Source organism: Heliconius melpomene, chromosome 7 (genome assembly GCF_056956725.1).
Source record: "Heliconius melpomene rosina isolate 202511_hmr_F chromosome 7, ASM5695672v1, whole genome shotgun sequence".
Taxonomy (NCBI): domain Eukaryota; kingdom Metazoa; phylum Arthropoda; class Insecta; order Lepidoptera; family Nymphalidae; genus Heliconius; species Heliconius melpomene.
In genome coordinates, this window is record NC_140395.1 from 248154 (window position 1) to 268751 (window position 20598).

A 20598-nucleotide genomic window follows, 5' to 3' on the forward strand; every position below is an offset into this window, starting at 1 on the left:
AGGAAGTCATGGGGCCGTAGATCTGAGTATATGGTTTGAAATTCAACTCGATATCTCTAAACGTTCCTGAGATAAAGGCTTTTGACAAACAGACAACAAAGTGATCTTATAAGGGTTCCTTTTTTCTTTAAAAGGTACGGGGAATAACACACAAAATAAAACACAAAATTAGCAAAATGAATGGCACATTTATATTTAATTATAATTATTCATTTTTATAATAATACGAGTTCTTTTAATTACCTAAAACGGAACGGAACCTGTAGCCGCCGGCAAACACTCCAGTGCCAAATAAATTACTTCCAGACGCACGGACGAATCATTATACATAATTATAATAATAATAATTAAAAAAAATAATCATTAAAATAATTAAAAAAAAACTTAAAAAATATACTAATTGGAAGAATTCTAAAACTATGATTATTTCTTAACTACTCTCTAGTTTTCTAAAAAAAATGTTTTGAACTTTGTATTTAGGGGACGCCATTTTGCGTCTGTTCCGCCATTTTCTCGTGTGTACGGACTTAAAACAATATATACAAGATGTCCACGGGGATACTCTGTAGATATCAATTTTATCTACTATAGTAGTATTCCCGGGAATCCCCTTTTGTAATTTCCGTTAAAAAAACCTAAACTTGAGCTTCGATAGACAACTTTTCATTTTTTTTATATACAACAATCAACGTCATGATCTGCTTTGATTTTGAGAAAATAAAAACGATTTTTATTTATTACCTAATATGGCAATTTATTATGTCTATATTATTTGTCGGCTTAATAAATTAGGTGTTGCCATAGAAGAGAAAGAAAATACAGTTAATTAAAAATTTCTCCCATAAAATTGAAACAAAACGTCCGTTTTGTCATAACGCGAAGTTTACTATTTGATTGAGATTAAACATTAAAAAAATACATATATCTTTTACATAGACTCAAACAACATGCACACAAACGTCATGCCTAATTTATTATTAATCAATTTATAAATTTTAAAAAAGTAAACATTAAAAAAAATCAACGATTAATCATGATTATTTACATATATAATCTGTGATCAAATAGCAAACTTCGTTTACAAAATAAGTACAACACATCAAAATAAAAAAATATATATATAATTTATATAAATGTATGTATATTTAAAAAAATACGCAATAGACGTACAAAAGCTGTCCGATAAAAAAAACAGAACAAAAAAAGTAGAAAAAAAATCACTGGAGTTCGATTTTCAAATCTAAGTACATATTTAAGTTAGCAGCCATTTTTTCATAAAAAAGAACACCTTCAATACATCGTCTCTATTTCATATATATAAAAAAACAATCTGTCATTCATAAAAGAATGGCTATATATAAATGTCAAAATGAACTGTCACAGGTTATAAAAAATACCTATAGCTCGGAGTCCATAGATAAATAATGCATACAGAAGCAAATATAGCAATATCCATTTAAAAAAAACAGAAATAACCATTTTTTTAAGTAAATTGAAATATTTAATATATAATTCTTGTTTCAATATTCTTGTATAATTAAGTGGTTATTTCAGTTTCTAATACTACACATAAGTTATAATATCTTATAGTCCAATAGAGCCCCGTAATATTTGTTTACGTTATAGACCAATAAAATTTATTCGAAAATTACAGAAATTACGTAAACATTATTTTATTTTATTTTTTATTGATCTAAATGGAAATTACTTTATTTACTTCAACATGAGACGATTAATAATCAACAACAACAATAAAATTTATTGTCAAGCGTGAAACGTGAAAACAATAAGCGGTGTTGCCATACAAAACCCCGAGCGTCTAACCTAAGCTATGGCAGCGAAAAAAAGTGTACCTATAGAAAAAAAATACGAAAATTTGTAATTAAAAATATCTTTTTTTCCATATATTTATTTTATATCTAGTCTATGCACTATGCTATGTTACAATCCCACTGTCTTTGGGCGCGACGTCGTTTTGACGCCGTGACGTCACTGTGACGCCGTCGTGACGTCACTGTGACGTCGTTTCGACGTTAAAGTGACATCATGTATAATACACACTTAACTATTATAGTCTGTAGTCTCTACGCACTGCATTCACTTATTCTTTGGACATTTCACCACAGATTATTAAAAAGTACTCGAGTTATTTTTTTATAATATTGGGAACTTAATACGCCATATCACTGGCTCAAGATTGAACGAAACACTTTTAAAAGGTGTGTGTTTGTTTATTTGTGCTTTTACTTATAAGATATAGAACATTTATGTATATATATATATATATATATATATATATATATATATATATAAATGTTTCCGATAAAATCGACTATAAGGAAATTTCAAAAATAAAAAGTACAAAGAAACAAGAAGAAAAAAAGGAACAAGAACAAAACACAAACAAACACACATCCCAAAAAATCACTGACTTACGAATCCCAAAACCCCTCAAATTTTAGAAACCCCATAAGAACCCCTACAATTTGGGCTACAATGGGGGGTCCCCCTAGTACCGGCTAGGGGTAGAAGGGTCGCGGGATTGAGGTCGGGGTCGCGGGGTAGCGGGTCACGGGGTCGGGATTTTTTATGTTGTTAGTGCAGCGCGCAGGCGCGCGGGTGTCGCTATTGCGGCGGGGGCCCGGTGGGGGGCTGCCCTGATACTGAGCCTAGACCCTGGAATAATTAATAGGAATAATTAATAAAGAATTATTAATTTGTAAATCTGCCTCTAATAGGCAGATTTAAAATAGAAAAATATAAATAAGTGTTAATCTGTAAATAATTGATTTGAATAAAAACAAAGTTCCGCTGAGTTTCTTGCGCCGGAACTTTAGTGAACCGGTGCTACATTATTTAACGTTAAAAAAATTAAGCATGTAACATCTTATTTTCAATTAAATTATTTAACTACTTATCTACATATATAAAAGGACTTGTCCTCACTGACTGAGGTAAGACGCACGCACAGCCGTAATCGCTGTGCGTAGAAACGTGGAATTTGGACAAAAGTTTACTTTCGTAATCTGGACATCCACTAAGAAACATTTTAACCCTATAGGGGTGAAATAAGGGTTGAAAGTTTGTATAGAATTTTATTTAAATCGGCACCGATTTTTATAAAATTTGAAACTTAGACTCTTAAAAATATTGCATATTTCATTAAATACATGTTTCGTGGTTCATTTTAATTCATCTCCTAGGGGTGCAGATAAGGGTTTGAAAGTTAGTATGGAAAAATCTTTAAATCGCCACCGATTTTTATAAAATTTGAAACTTAGACTCTTAAAAATATATCATTGAACACATATTTCGTGGTTTATTTTAATTCATCCTCTAGGAGTGTAAATAAGGGGTTGAAAGTTTGTATGAAAAAATTTTTGTATCACCACTGATTTTTATAAAATTTGAAATTGAGAGGTTCTTAAAAATATTTCATTAAACACATGTTTCATGGTTTATTAGAATTCACCCCTAACCGCTAGTACCAATTGAGTTAAAAACAAAAATTAAATAGTGCATCATTCTGCCCGTAAGGGCTACTACGCGATGGGGCGGGTGCTCACCGGCATGGGCGCGTAGTGGTGCAGCGGCGCGGCCAGCAGCTTGGGCGCGTCCTCCGCCTTCTCCTCCTCGCGGCGCTTGAGACACGCCGCTTTCGGATTTAAATTGCGCTCTGCAAATTAAATCAGGTGAGCTCTAGTAACAATGTTGAAATATATTAGCTTATAATTAAAGATATAATCTAAATCGATTAGGTTCCTAAAATATTAATAATGTTACCACCAAACGGAGAAAACAATACAAATCAACAAAATAGAAATCACAAGGTCAGTGTTCCAACTAAATATGTTTCTCATATATACACGCACAATATCCATAAAATAGACAAAAAGTGACACAAACATAGTGTCCAATCACCACACTCACCTCTGACTTGCTGTTCTAAAGTCATGATGACTTCTACAGCCATATTTAATATACCCAACTTGGTCTGTGGCTTGTCACTCTTCAGGTGCGTCATACACATCCTGCCCAATTCCTTGAGAGCTTCGTTTATATCCCTTATTCTTATCCTGGAATGGAGCATTAGAAAAAATGTCGTCACGCAAAAATAACTTTGTAATTTATATATAATTAAATAGAAAAGAGGGCGTCGTGGCGCGTGTGGTGTGTGAACGCAATGGATATGGGGTCGATTCACACTCGGAGTAATATTTTTTTTGCGTCACGCTGTATCCCGCACGCAGTAGGATAGGCAGAGAGAATCTCCATTCTCCATTTGCCGCAGAATTCTGTAGGCACTCAGTGATAAGTGGTGGAATTCAACGCCGCGCTTTGCCTCGACATCAGAGCGAAGAAAATGGAAATATTAAATACTTAATTTTGTCGACTAGGAACGAACCCACAATACGTCTCTTATCTTTATGGGAGGACTAAACACAACCTAGTCGTTGTGTAACATATTAATCTTCAAAGGTTCACAAAAAGACCACAGTATTCAAACTTTTGTGATCTTAGCATATTTATATACAATACTACAATGAAAAACATCAGAAGAGCCATGCCAGCTTATGTGTTTAAAAGACAGCTTTATTTCAAAGTGAAAGTTCAAATCAAATCAAATCATTCCAGTTAATATTCCATAAAAAGGGCTGTTCAAAACACTAGTAAATTATTTTAAAATTAAAATATTACTTATAAGTATTTTCTAGGTTTACTATATAAAAAAGGTAACTTCGATGATTCCATATAAAATATATATATGTATATATTAATTCAGTCACGTTATATCTGCACGTAGATAAGTAATATATAACAGTCACAAATAAAAAACACATAAAATCAAGACTACCCACAAAAATAAACTAAATGACATAAAAATCCGCCCTTCAAACAATACCTATAAAATTTAACCGAGCGTGGAGAAACTGTATCTAAACTAGGTTCCCTCTGCCTACCTTGCTATGTGCAGGATACAGCGTGAAAGTCTCTCTTACCTCTCTCTAGCATTATTCGCCTGTCTCCTCTCCTTTTCCCGTAAAGCCTTCGCGTGAGGATCTGTTTCGTCATCGCATTCGTCAGCCGACGAACAACTGTTCGTCGAATTATATTAAATACTTATATACAAAAAATAATAATAATATATTTTGTTCTACACCACAAAATGTAGAAAAACAAAAGAAAATTATAATATGTTAAAATAAACATAGTTTTTATAATAAAAAAAATCATTTATTGTTGTGTGTCATTATTTTTATTAAAATATTTATTTCTTTATTTTTATTTCTTATTTTTTTTGTTTCTTTAATTTTGGAAATTTATATATATATTTTTTATTTACATTTTATTTTTTATATAAGCTACATTGTTATATCTTATTTAAATAGCAATGGAATTTGAAATTGCAAGAGGAGACTAAAGAGCCTTTAAAATGTTTTTTATATGTTTTTGACGTCATAACTCTTCTAACAAATTCAATAATATACATGTGAAAAGAAAAATAGAACAACAAATACAGATATAAATGTATAAAAATAACATCTTATTTATCTTTCTTTTTTGTCTACCTACCTTATTAAAATAGACAGCGCGCGAGAGAGAACCGCCGACCTCCTAAATGTATGCAAAATCATAACCACTAAACCTTCGGTCCTATACATGCATAGTTACCAAGCGTTTAATGTATGCGTGATTTAATGAAATAAAAATTAGATAATATATTTTCATTATAATTTCAAAAAAACAAAACTAAAGTGATATTATCTACATTTCTTTTATAAATAAAATGTAGCATATAAAAGACGAGTTTCATTCTATAAAAAAGCGTCCTAATACTAGAAAATAACTAATTTGACTAAAAAAACATGCTTTTTAATATATTAGGATGTCCATATCTTACCTTTTGCCTATTACACAAACAAAAAAATAATCATAAAGAAAGACATAGAGAAGATGTTGGTAATGAGAATATAATTGATAGTATTTTGTATATAATTTGAATACTGTGACCTTTTTGTTAGATGGTAAGTTCTGAAAACATAAATGTGTATGTTAATTTGTGTGACATGATTTATATACATCTTTTTTATTTTATTATAGTTCTAGTATCATTGACCCAATTATAATAAAAACCATAATAAGCAAAAATCTTTCTCCTTATCCTAAGGAAGAAGGTGAGTGCTGAATTACTGATTTCTTAGCAAATATTAAATTCAAATTAAGAAAAAAATAATTGGGACACAAAACTGCGAATGTGAAGCGAAAAATATTTTAATTTGTATATTTTACACTTCAAATTCAGAAATGTATGCAAAATATGTATATATTTATGTATATATATCGGACCTCTCCCTGACGTTGTTCGCTTGCCGGCGCTCTCTCTCGCGCGCCGCCTTCGCGTCGGGGTCGAGCTCGTCCTCGTCCGCCGACGAACAGCTGGACGAAGGCGTGAAATACGTTATTATATTTATATTTTTGAAAACAAAACAAAATATGACGACTCCATTACATGCGGAAAGAGATGTTCTGATTTTTTTTATTTAAATAAAAAATTTCCATCCATCCATCCATCAGCCTTTTAAAGTCCACTGCTGGACATAGGCCTCCTCCAATAAAAACTTTAAGTGATAATATTTTTTAAGACTCTATACACTATGTAAAGTTGTACATGCGGAAAGGGATGTTCTCAGTTTAAATTTTTGTTTTATTTCTTTTTTTGTTGAAAATTTAAAGGATTTTAAATTTAAACTGAAATAAATACTAATATTTTAAATTGTATACTAACAAAAAATCTTTAATTTTAAAATTCATGACTATTCGATAATTTTTTTTTTTACATTATTAAAATTGACTATATGGTGTACATAAATGTATAGTGCATATACTAAAGACAAAAACATTAACATTTTTTTTTATATTTGTTTCAAGTAAAATCGAGAACTTCTCTTTATTGGAAAGTCTGTTTGTTAAACTTATTTAATATATAATAAATAATTTCTACCTGAACTGATTTTGTACGCTACGAAAGAAAAACACATGAAAATTTTCAAAATTCACAATAAAAAACATTTACACAAAATAATGACACACAATCATCAATTTTATGAAAATAAAAGAAACGATTGGCTTTAAAAACATATCATGAAATTCATGATTTTTAAAATTGTGTTAAAGAAATAAAATAATAATTATAATCTTTAAAAAAATATCCATCTTCCAAGATTTACAAGATGCAAAATATAAAAAAAACATTTTTAAATGTAAATAACAAGGAAGTGATAGAAATGATTATACTCTTAGTTGTGAATTGGAAGTTTGCTTGATCTTCTTACAGGAGCGAGAAAATTAAAATATTTTTTCCCCCGAATGGGAATTGAACCCACAGCCGTCGCGCTTAAAGTCACTACTTCATTGATAGGAAATGAAATGATTGTGCTAATGCGACGATCGTGTGATAGTGACTGCATAATAATCAAGTTGTCGTATGTCGTATCAGGATTTCAACCCGCTCCTCTTGACTACCGGAAGTGTGGAATAACATTTTAAAATAGGTTTCATGACATAAGTGTTAGAGTTCAAAAAGTGACATGGTTGTCATATGATCGGCATTGAATGCGTGTTAATAGGATGCTGGTAATAAACTCACTATCTACGGCTGCGTTTCCCGCCGGCCTGTTTGAGCGCGTCCGCCGACCCTGAGGATGACGGCTTCGAATCCAGACCCGAGTCTGGTGGCTCTTTGCGTTTCTCTGTGTAACGGAGAACGGAGAAAGTTTAATCTAGTTAACGTAAGTATTATTCTATGAAAAAAATGTATTTAATAGTAAACAATTTTTTTCCTAACAAACCAAATTGAAACTAAAAATATTTGAAAGTTGGTAAATAAAGAACACAAACACACATTTTCTATTTATAATTAATTAATAGGATGAAATAATAGATGTTATAGCAGTAACGCTCCAGTAACGGGGCAAAGCGCGGCAAAGTGACGGTATATTAATACAAATATATATTTTTCACTTACTAGTGTTGGGCAACAAATGTCTCTCCATCTTGACCGGGGGCTCCGTGTGTAGGTGCGGTACGGCGCCGGGCACGCCCACTCGGCTCACTGTCGATGGATATTATTGTGATTAGAATCGAAAGCAAGGCAGGCATCACGGGGAACATAGTATTAAGACACTCCGCCCAATGCCGCGCTTTGTTTTGTTACTAGAGTGTCAAGATATATATATATAAAAAATGTATTATAAAATATTGAACAGTTTACAATCAATATTTTTTATAATGGTAATACTAAACTTACTAAACTTTACACTTGATTTTCTCTACCATTGATATGTGAAACATTTTATAGATATGTTCAATTATTTATAGACAACATATCATTATTACCTACCCTGTACGTTAAATGCTAAATATGTAATGTAACAACAGGTAGGGAAGGTTTATGAAATTAAGCTCAATGATATTTATGGATGGCCCCTAATATACTTTATGACAAAAAACAACTCACTCGCAGGCTGATGCTGGTGCGGGTGATGCACATCTTGAGGGTAAAGCTCGGGAGCTTCCGCGTGATTCCTTAACACGTTAATGGCGTCATCCAAACGCTCTTCCATACGAGCACCCTGGAAAATTGCGGGGTTTAGGTTGTTACCCTCTTATCATAATGGGAAATGTATAGTGAATGTTCGTTTGTACCCTTGGAGCTAATTTTATAGAAATTTATTTTATAAATCTTTTGCTTTTTGCCTAATATATTTTTTTACTTTTGTCGTATGTGCTAAATTATTTCACAATATAGTTTTCTGATTTTTTTTGTCTAAGCGAAATAAAAATTGCAAAGATAGAAAGCTCTCATGCCACACTTCATAAGACTGGTATTACGAGTATCAGTAATTTGTGTTTAAAATTACAATTTCACTGATACCCTTAATATTTGTCACTTCAAATTTACAAGCTACAATATGTACAATCAAACAACTTTATTTTATAAACTTGTAGATATATACAAAAAAGCATTTGATGATAACTATATTTCTTTTTTTTTTTTGAGCGTTAAAAAATACAATATTTTTTACTACTAATAGAAAGCCCATTAATGGATTTACATGTTTAATTATACATTAAAATATCCTATTACAATCAAAAAAAATGTAATTTTAGAATTGTTGAGAACATTTTTCACATTTTAGAATAATACAATTATCATCAGAATAAAGCACGCATCACTCACCTTTCATAATGATGTGTAAATTTGGAAAATAAATTAGAATATTATTAAAAATAACAAAGTCAAATATGGGGTTCTTTTATATATGTATGTATTTATATTTGTTTCAAGTAAGTATAATAGTAGGAATTATATATCTAGAGATAATTTTGTCCAGCTTTAAGTCTAATATAAGTAACAGATAAAAACAAAATACAGCAATAGCTAATAATTTAGAAAGTACGAACTACGTGTCTGTACTGTGCATTTAAAATATATGTTAAATTATTTTAAAAAGTCCTTATAATGGAAGGGGGGTGTTCCTATAAAGGGAAGTTTGATTTGAGTTTTAGTTGGTTTGTACCCTACTCACCCCAACATCAGAGTGCTCGCGTAGAAACACCATCGCCTCGTCGAGCTGGCGCTGCTCAGCCGGCGCGCCCTGACCATATTATAGCTCAGATGCGAGCGAGAGCTAGCCAGTTTGAGGGTAACAGTGGAATTATTGTGTTTTTGTGGCCGTTTTGGATATGCATTTTGAATTGTGTATATGGGAACGATGATAAAGGTATTCTTTGTTTAACATATTGTTTGGTTTCGATATATTAATAATATTTCATCAATGAAAAGGGAAATGTTTTTCAAATAAGAGAATTGAATGTTAGGTATGATTTAAAAGAAATTATAATTGAAATAAATAGGGATTGATAATAAATTGAGTAAATCAATATTTTACTTTAGCAACTAACTACAGTAACTCTAAAGATCTAGTCTAAGCAAAGTCTAGTTTTATTTTAAGTTACCCGATAACGGCTATTGGCTCAACGCTCGCTGTTTAAAACACAGAAAACAACAAAAAAAACACAAAATAAAATCCAAAAAAATGGCGTATCCAATAATTTTTCTTAGGCTAGATATATAAAACTTCATATTGATCATTAAAAAAGTTACACCAATTTTATGAATCCAAAAATAAAATATCACAACATATTAAAAAAATAAAAGCCTTCCATATCATTTTGCCCGAATCGAAAGTTCTTTTTTCGTTGTAATGAACAAAAAAAACTACTAACGAAAATCTATCAAATTTTCAAAAACATTTCGGAAATAAAATGATCGTCAATAAAAGTTAGTAACAAACATGCGGGGATCATGCCAAAGGTAATAAAAAGAACACTCTACTGTACTCTACATTTTCAAAACATATTGTTAAAATTTACTAATCAAATTTTATAACGGGGTAACACTGATCAATCTTGTACCCCGTCCAAAAAAAACATATATACACAAGATGTACTATCTAAGAACTCTAAAAATCACGTAATTACTCAAATCTTTTATTAATTCTCTATATAGCAACTTTTCTTTTTATTACCACTTACCATAACTGGTGGGAAGACAACGTGTTGATGTCCGTTGGGTAAGACTGGTAAGGGCGCGTGAGGAGTTGTCGCTGTAGGTGGCGATGATACTCCGGTTGATACCCAGTTTGATTGCTGGAATAATGTACTTTATATTTGCAGATGATGTACATTAATGTATAAGACAATACGTGATATCAGTGAATGAGACAATCATTATTATTATTAATAATCACTATTTATTTAAATATGTTTTATTACTTAATGATATATGATATACACATTGTATTACATAAATTATGAATGACTTACAGTATATGAAAAAACATAATTTATAGTCCAAAAACCCATCTTTATATGTTTATTTTATACTATACATAATGTCGTCACTAATTACTACTAACCTGTCCATTATGATGTGCGTGCGCGTGCGGCGAGTGTTTGAGCGGGGGGTACAGGCGGGCGTGGAGCGGGGGCGGCGAGTGCACGGGCGTGGAGGGGGACGAGCCGTACGACGAGAGGCTCCCCGCCTCGCCGCCCGCACCCGGGGTACTTGCCGCGCCCGCGTACATCTAGGTACAGGCACAATGAGGGTACAGATGAGCAAGGTACGAAAGGTAAGTAGATAGGTTAGAAAAATCCTCTCTAGCCAAAATATATGTAAACATTAATCCTAGTTTTAACCAAAAAAAAGAGAAGTTTTACGTCCGACGCTATTTTTTATGCCCAGCGATTTCTCCGTTAATTCTGAAACTATTTTGATGAAAGAGGTATTATGGTACTTCAAAGGAAAAGAAACCCTCATATTTTATAGGCACATGCATAACATGTGTTTTCATTTTTTATTTTCTTTTGCATACAACCAATTGCATTAATACATTATATCTTTAAGTTATAAGGTTTGAATGGTCTAATTACTTCTTCGAAATTAAAAGAAAAAAAATAAAGATTGATTTAAATGGTATGAAGATGGTATTTATTTCTCATTTAAACATGTGATAAAATTATATTTCAAAAGAGTAATGTTGAATTTCTCAGTGGCTCTTCTAAGCAAAACTATTTCCGAAACAATATATTTATTTAGCCTAAAACTTGTAACCCACCGGTTGCATAGATGGCTTGGCCACTATCATGGGATCGCTTGGCGAGTGCACGGGCGCGGCCGCCCTGAACGACGACATCGGTGGCAGGGGCAGCTCCGCGCCCCCCGCCGAGCTCGTGTCCGCTGGAGGGGCGCCTGCTACACCTGGAAAATGTCATCATTTGACTCACAAAACGATCATTGCGAAACGATACAACAAATGTTTGATTGTTTTACAGAACAAAATACTATTAACACTTCCCGCATAACAGAGTGGGACCTGCCTGTTAGGTAGAGGTAACTTCTGTGTATATATTGTGCATTATGACATATCTGAAGGCTGCGCTTTTCTATCGGAGCGAAGAAATAAAAATAATTTAAATATAATCATTCCTCTGGGTGGGGGTCGAACCCATAAAGATTACTTAATCATAAACATCTTAAATAAACATGTTAAATAAATAAAATAATATCTAAGTGTAAAATTTAAAACACCTTTACAAAACACGATTTTAGCAAATTTCAAGGTTACCTGGCGAAGTAGCATACGGGTCGTGGTGGTAGGGCGGCGGCGGGGGCGGCTGGTAGTAGCCGCCCGCCCACTCGCCGCCGTAGTAGGGCTCCTGGTAGCCGGCGCTGTTGCCCGCCCCCTTGGGCGACGCGTACCGACTGGGCGAGTCGTGGCCGAATTCATCGCTGCCATACTGGAAATATAAATTTATATGTTAAATGAATATTATAATAATATTCCTTTATAGATAGGTAAATAATATTGTTGGCATAAGTACGCATTGACGCATCCATATTGTTAAATAGATGCATGCAGCAATGGTGTCGTAAAATAAAATTATTTAAGTAAAAGAATTATATTTATTTTTATATAATTTTGGTATCAGATAGAGGAGAGCGAGATATACCTACAACTACACTAACTTTAGACCAGTGATTTATCACTAAGAACAACAAATAAATAAACACAAAGTTAAATAAGACTCGGCCAGTGCTCCACGTTTTACAGATAGCACCCATTGTGTTGCACTAAAGAGACTATCTTAAACTACCGATACGAGCAACATCCATATCTATATGCCAGGTGAGTTAGAGCAGGTTCATTCTAATCAAATTCATATTGCATGTTACAAAAATATTATACTTTTATTATATTCAAACAAAAATATTCAAAATACTTTTACCAGCTTTTTGATTGCCTTTAAATAATTCAGAATGTGAATTAGTTTATAGAACTAGCTATAATAATAATAATAATATACTTTATTGTACACCACATAACATAAAAAGAAAAACAAAACATTATAAATAAGTTATATTAAAATATACATTGTCATAATAAAAATAGAGATAGACATACGATAGGAACGAGAAATAAAGATAAGCTTGTTACGCCAAGTCTTCGCCTCCAAAAAAAATTATTTGTAAAAATTCTAACAAGTAAAGCTTATTACACTGTACAAGAATATTTGAAGGGTGGACATGTATGGAATTAATGTCTATCGAATGTCAGGCAGAATAGCTGCCAGCTAATGTAATAGTAAAATATACCATTGACTTCGAAAAGACCAACTGTTGAGTTCTTGCCGGCTCTCTCAGCAGAACTGCCTTCCGAACTGGTGGTAGCTTTTTGTTGACATGTACATTCGACGATTCAAAAGTGCTTTTATAGTTTATTTGAATAAAGAATATTTTTAATTTGAATTTATTGTTTGTTCAGCTTCATGGTGTACCTCGCATGTAGCAGGATAGGCAGAGGGAGTCACTCTCCACTTTCCGCTGAGCTGTCAGTGTCAAACATAAACAATGTCATAAGTCATAAGATAATATTTTCTATCCAAATTTAAATGTTCGGTAACTGAAAATCACAATGATAATACCCATCCACTTACCCTAAAATATGAATACCCTATAAAGTACATTAAACCCAGCCACCTAGCCGGCTATGGGCACTACCATTTCGAAATCCAGACAAAACGCACAATTACTCAGCGCTCAGGTCGCTTTTGTAATGCAAAATAATAATGGGACCTATATTTGATTTGAAATCGACTGATATTTCTATTTCCGATCAAGATTTTCTGTTAAATAACACTGAACTAATAATTAAAGGTCTTAACGACAGCTGAGTGTAATAAATCACGATTAGAATAAAAAGCTAAGCTTAGTTTCTAAGCGCGGTCTTGATATGGGCGTCGTAGTAAATATCTTATATTGTAAGTAGACAGTATTCACTAAAAGCCTTTGAAACATGGTAACTGTGGCCAAACGTGTCCCAGTCGGGAACCGAACTGCGTATATGGATGTACCGGTTGCGAGATTTGCGCGAAAGCTTTTAATTACTTATCGAGGCATTACAATGCCGGCCAAAATAAGAGAGCACTTAGCGCGGTGTACAAATATTAATAAAATAAGTGGTTATTATAGATAGGGAGGCGAAGATGCTAACTCGGGATTTGTTCGAGCGTCATTGACACCTATTGGGTTGCGAAGTTTAGATGATAACAAGAAAACAATGTCATATAATACATATCTTTTGACCGGTGGGGTGAGGGGATATAGATTTTCAAAAATGTAAAAAAAACTGTTGCGTGGACATACTCGAGCGCGTCAGATATTGATATCATCAATTGCCTACGTCTTCTTAAGCATGTAAATATGTTCATCTAACAGTTTCCATGACGGAGGTGGTCGTATGTAAGAGTTAAAAATGACAAAAAAAATAATCGAGTGGGGCAGATTTTCTAAGGGGGTGTTAAGTGAACCTGAAAAAAGCTCTTATATAATAATCTGATGATTTGGATGTGACGCAAGCTCGCAACATCATTTCGAAAAACTCACGCGCGTCAGATGAAGATATATGTGGTTCATTTATTTTTAATTGATTTATTTCATACGTAACGTATCAAACCATGGCCATGCATAATAAGATGTTGAAAGCACGTTTATGTTATTAGCAGTATTGTGGTGTATTAGGGGCGTCAATTATATGGAAAGCTGTTAAGTTCCTTCACGAAACGCTACATATTTATTAACGAATAGCCGGGCAGGCAGAGAGAACTTACACTATCGAGTTACTAATATTATATTAATACGATATTTCTGAATAAATGCGTCACCTCTATTGCTATATTTAATAGTTCCAATAAATCTGCCGTAAGAGTGCGACCGTTAGTAAACGTCGACTTACGCCCGAAATTAATAATGTATCTCCTATCTCCAGTTAACGTCAATCTTGGAATGTTCGACATATCTATCCAATCTCTAACCTGCATGCCAATAACCATTCCGGATAATGTCAACTTATCATCAAAAGTGGATTGCAGGGCCCTCCCTGCGGTAACGATAGTTTCGTTTTACGTATCTTTTTTTAATTAACAAAATCCTAATATATATGCTAAATTAAATTTAAAATTAATTATTATTACTTATAAAAGTCCTATAAAAACTATTTTTAATAAAATAATAAATCTTTAAGTCCCAAAATATTAAAAAAGAATAAAAATTAATAATATTAAAACACTTTTTAAAACTTAATGCAATATGCTTAGGTGCGTACAATGGAATTTGAACATGTCATTTTGACAGCATATGTTTTTATAATATAATAATTAATTGTTAGTTTTAAGATACTTTATTCCTAACCCATTTTCATGTATAAATTATTAAACATAACTTGAAACGCCATAAAATTACAACTAAACTGAACTAAAGATAATTATATTAATTTAATTAATGGAGTCCGGCATAGTAAGGTAAGTATCGTATGTATTCATAATTTTGTTTATTAAGTTTAAATATACATACGAAAAATTATATAAAGGCGTTAGCCTCTATAGAATTTTTGAATTCATTATAATATTAATATCGTTTTGCTTGGCTATTTCAATTTCATATTGTTTATTGCTACATTGGATAACAAAGAATAAAATTTGAGATTAAGTGCAAGATTATTATTTTAACTTATATTGATGAATGCTTTATTGAACAATGAACTAATAAATACTTTATTTTTTTCAGTAAAAACAAAACAGCGATTGCAAGAAATTCACTAAATATTTTGTAGCTTATAAGAAATGTATGGAGAATAAAGCTGATAAAATTACTAAACATGGAGCAAGCTTTAAGAATGAAGAATTCAAGAATTAAGAAATAAAAAATATTTATATAAAGAGACAAATAAAAAAATAGGTTACATTTTTTTAATAATAAAAAAATTACAATACAAATTGTTTTCCTTATTCACCCCCAAAAACAAGTAAAACTATGATTAACTAACAATCTTCTCACTTAAGTAATTAATAAATATAAAATATTTGAATAATTATTCATCTTATAAAACAATTATTTATGTCCTTTCTGTGATATCTTATATTGCAGCGCTGTCCTCATCATCTATCATGTCATGAAGGTATTTCCATTCCTGGTACTTCCTCCAAATTAAGATCTCTGCAAATGGAGTGCCATAATATGAAATTATCTTGCAAATGTTCTAAAAATATAAAATTTCTATATTAGGTATATAATTCAAGAATATTAATAAGTTTAATACTATTTACAATCATACTAATAAATTATAATAAGATTTTTTTTTATATGGTCTGTCCCCTTTTTTCCATACCATAGGTAATATTAGGTTAACATAATACCTTTCTATTATGTTCCTGGTTTAATATATGCTTGCTTGCAGCTTTGCTTTAGTACTTGTGTTAATAAATATGGTCTATTTGGTACTTTACTTCCATTGATTACCATAATGTCTTGCATCACATTTTGCTGCCTATAATAAAATATAAAATATTATTTTACAAATATATGAGATAGTAATTTGGAAAATCAGCAACTGAAATTAATAAGCCCAGAGCTGAAATTAAGAAATGATATGGTAATTTGTAACTGAGTTAAACTAAGACTTTATATAACTTAATAATACTCACATGGCGATTAAACACATAAGTGTTCGAGTGCAATCAATTGCAGCAATAACTCCAGGAAAGGCACCAACTTGATAGAAGTTTTTAGCACTCTCTTGATATATTTTTATATGCTCACTGCATATATTTGTAATTGCTGACACTGACTACATAACACTATCATTACTATCACTCGAAGAAATGTCACTCCACATATTTATTTACTTTAAAAATCAAATATAATATAAATGCAATTTTGCAATCCGGGGATATGATAAAGTAAACCCCAAAATATGTCGGATCGCAATTAGCTGTCATTTTTGCTATCCAACGTAATGTCAAAATGGACAGATCGTTTATTGGCACGCACAAGCTGTAATTTTCATACAAAGTTCCCTCTTCATCTCCAGTTAGTCCTCCCAACGATAGATTGAAGTTAAAGATTGAAAATGAAGTACTTCGATAGGTTATTGGCAAGCTAAACTCAAAAAATAGATTGATATTTTGATCTATGGTAGCAATTTATGGATTAGGATCGATTATTAACATTGGGCGTTAGAAGGTTAATAAGAAATCGGTCGAATAATATCTCTAACCAAGCAAAATAAATAAAATATTAAAACAAAAAATGAGTTAAAAAATTGAATTTAAACTTTAAAAAATAGGAAAAAATAAACAGAGAAAGTGGCATTCGAATACACCATAAAGATTCTACATTTCTTAATTTAAGAAAATAACGAACGGATTGAAATAGAAGATTGAATTGATTGGCTAAATTGAAATATTGAAATAAATAAAATAATATAATAATTAATATTTATTCGCACAATAACAAACTAAAACATTACTTTCACACACACGCGAACACACACGCACACACACACGCACACATATCACGAACACTAACAATAGCGGCTGACTCAGCAATACCAGGATATCGAGACGGGAGTACAAGAGCTATGCGGTGATTTCCTTCCTGAAGAGAGGCGCCGTTATAAAATTAGACATATTGGTGTGTGGGAAAAGTGGCTTAACTCACACACAGCTAGAGCTAGAGCTAGCATCTAGTGTTAAGATGCTCCTTTTCTCAGTTTCACACCTTGCCTTGGTACCAGAGCGACCAAATAAATAGTTCATATCCCAGCCTGCGCCAGGGCGTAGTAGGATGATAAACATCAACAATCATCGAACGAATAAAAAAAAATTCAATTATTATAAAATTGCTGTATACATTTTTATAAAAGTGTATCCCGCACAAAGTAGGGTAGACAGAGGGAAGCTAGTGTTAAGACACTTGGGGGACGCCCCACTTTCTGGTGAATTCTGGAAATATAAACGTAAATAAATATTTAATTTCCACGAGTGGGGATCGAACCCACAACCACGGCTGGCCTCTACATTTACACAGAAAGCATAAGACAAACAAATTAATACAGCTATAAGAATGAAAAACATTAAAATCATTGAGAGGACATGACATTCGCCGGATATGACGTCACACAAAATAGTTTTTATTTTATAGAGGCGTAGGTGTCGCGTTTTATACTCAAGCGTTATTAGTTCAAATCTAAATCATCATTTTCTTCTGACTCTAAATTCCTTTAGAGGAGTTTTTCGATTGTAATGAAATTAAGTATTGGATTGGCGGAACGCGATGGTTGTAGGTTCGATTCGTATTTGACCAAATTATTTTAATGCCCCGGCTAACACAATTCTTTTAACACCTAGAGACCAGAGCTAACAAAATCAATTTCAACCCACTTTACAAAACGTCTAAAATTTATTTAGTACCTACCATATGTATTAAATGAAATGTATACTTTATTTAAAAAAAGATACAAATAACTAATTAATTTAACCGGATACGTTGTCCTTAGGGAGCAATATCCTCTTGAGAACGGAGATGTCATTAATACTAAGCATGAGCTTTAGCATTCTCGTGGGAGCATTTAGTTTAAGCTACATTAAAAGATGTAAAATACTAAATAAAAAAATCTCAAATGATAAAATTGGAATAGATAATGCTTAGAAGACAAACGGATATCGAAACGAAATCAAAGGGTATTTGTGTATGTACCGCAAATGCCGGTAGAACCGGTACCCGGTGGTCGGAAAAAACCGCTGTACTTGTAGTGAGGTTAAACGCCGGGTTTTGTATAACAGGATCTATTTATTATTTATTTAGCTTCCCGTTATATTCCGCATATGGGACATGACATGAGAGACCACAGAGGCGACAACCTCTCCTAACCCTGTATCACTTAGTGTAGGTATGTCTGAGACAAAATCGAACCCCAAACGGTAAGGCATCAATTATTGAAGGGTGTCGTCTTACATCCATTAGTAGCGGGACGCAGGTATAGAGTTGCGGGCTGCGATGGGAACTTCAGTAACTTCAGACTTACAGAATGCTACTAAGGTACGGGTTCAAATAACTAAACTATTGATAAGAACAGTTAAATAAGAAAACCTAAGGCGGGACAAAAGCCGGCTCTAACCAAAAAAAACGAAAACCAAAATACCCAAGAAAACTATAACTATAACTAGAATAGAATATAATAGAGCATTAGTAGTATAGTAAACGACTATAAGTGGATAGTTTACGTATAATTAGCGGCCGGAATTAGGTCCGCGTGGGCGTCGCGGCCACCTTGTCTCTGTGGACTCTGTAGTTGTAGTACGAGCGCACGAACTACGTTGCAGTTGAGACACTCCGTTACTCACACACTACTTTATCTTCGAGGTTGCGTGTTGAGTGGCGGAACTCAACGCCGAGTTTTGCCTTGTGATCAGTGCGAGCTATTGAAAATAATTCATTCGCCACCATTCATTCATTCGCCGTTCATAACCGCCGCGTTTGCAGTGGCGCACTACCCCGCTGCACTACGATGGCCTTAATATTCTTTGAATCTCTCACATCTCACAAATATCCTAAAATAACCCCGTTTTTTAATATAAAATTGTTGTTGATGTTTCACATTCATGAGATATCACACCAGACAAATTAAAAAATATTCCCATGAGATGGGTTTAAAGCTAGTACCACCATCCGCTTAAGTCAGGCATAAGATAGTGTCACAAAAACCACAAATGTATATAATACGTATGTGGACTGACCGCGCAAGAAAGATATTTTAAAATTTATTTTTCCAACAATTCTCATAACAACGTCATAACAAATATTCTGACGCACTTAAAAAAGTTAAGATGAAAAAATATCAAAATTTAACCAAAATTCGTAAAATAACGTATAAGACTCGCCCTAGTGTTAAGCAACCAACTTACCCCACTCTCCTGGCTGTTGAGAGCTGGTGGCTGCAGACCGTGCTCCTCATTGTATCTTCTCCTAGCTCTATGCCTCAACAGCGCTGACGCATCAGGCTGACCGAATTGGAATATCTGCTCATCTTTGCCATTCAAGAACACTTTCTCCGCGTATTCCGTTTGATATTGCTTGTTTTTAGCCAAGAAATCAGTGCTGATGAACTCTTCGCGACGTCCATCGAGTATTTCAGAAGACAACCTCAAGGTGTCTGACGTTTGTCGAAGATTCACATCGGACTCTCTATAGTTATCGCATATTTGGTTGAATGTGTTGAAGTATTCGGACGCTAGGTCAGCTTTGGGCTGGTAGTGATCTTGAACCGGAGGCGGATCTGCCGGAAGGAAACTCTGGTCCATGCTGAGGTCATGACGCATCGCCATCTTTGGGATACATCACTCACTGGTTTATGGCATCACACGTTATAGTTATTAACACTTAAAATACTTGCCCGCAACAGATGGGACCACCCTGACCGCAAAATCGTAAACAATGAGATTTTTTTGCAAGATGCGCTTTAAAATGCCGACTCAATTATTGAAATTTTAAATTGCTATTTAGTGTAAGTCATTCGGAAGGTGGGAATTCTATAAAAACATTTCTTTTAATCTATACAGTTATGCATAATCTAAAAACAACTAGTTTCTATTTACCGCAGCGTGAAATCACTTAACCGACTAACACCTTCCTGGGAA

General features: G+C 33.0%; 1 protein-coding gene across 12 annotated transcripts in view; it reads right to left on the minus strand.

Annotated features, from left to right (window-relative positions):
- Positions 1-168: 168 nt before the first annotated feature.
- Positions 169-20598, minus strand: part of da (transcription factor daughterless) — a 61229-nt gene continuing 40799 nt past the window's right edge. For 2 of the 12 annotated variants that reach the window (XM_085188871.1, XM_085188873.1), the window contains exons 2-16: positions 19867-20374; positions 12192-12363; positions 11682-11824; positions 10983-11150; positions 10600-10713; positions 9591-9659; positions 8519-8633; positions 8027-8113; positions 7649-7751; positions 7004-7021; positions 6349-6438; positions 5001-5096; positions 3931-4076; positions 3567-3676; positions 169-2676 (exon numbers count right to left, since the gene is read on the minus strand). In XM_085188871.1, the coding sequence (XP_085044997.1) occupies positions 2626-2676; positions 3567-3676; positions 3931-4076; positions 5001-5096; positions 6349-6438; positions 7004-7021; positions 7649-7751; positions 8027-8113; positions 8519-8633; positions 9591-9659; positions 10600-10713; positions 10983-11150; positions 11682-11824; positions 12192-12363; positions 19867-20286 (1902 nt within the window). In that variant the 5' untranslated portion in view covers positions 20287-20374 and the 3' untranslated portion in view covers positions 169-2625. Of the gene's footprint in view, positions 2677-3566; positions 3677-3930; positions 4077-5000; positions 5097-6348; positions 6439-7003; positions 7022-7648; positions 7752-8026; positions 8114-8518; positions 8634-9590; positions 9660-10599; positions 10714-10982; positions 11151-11681; positions 11825-12191; positions 12364-19866; positions 20491-20598 lie in introns of all 12 variants that reach the window. The other 10 variants (XM_085188882.1, XM_085188880.1, XM_085188872.1 and 7 more) reach the window with 9 other exon arrangements.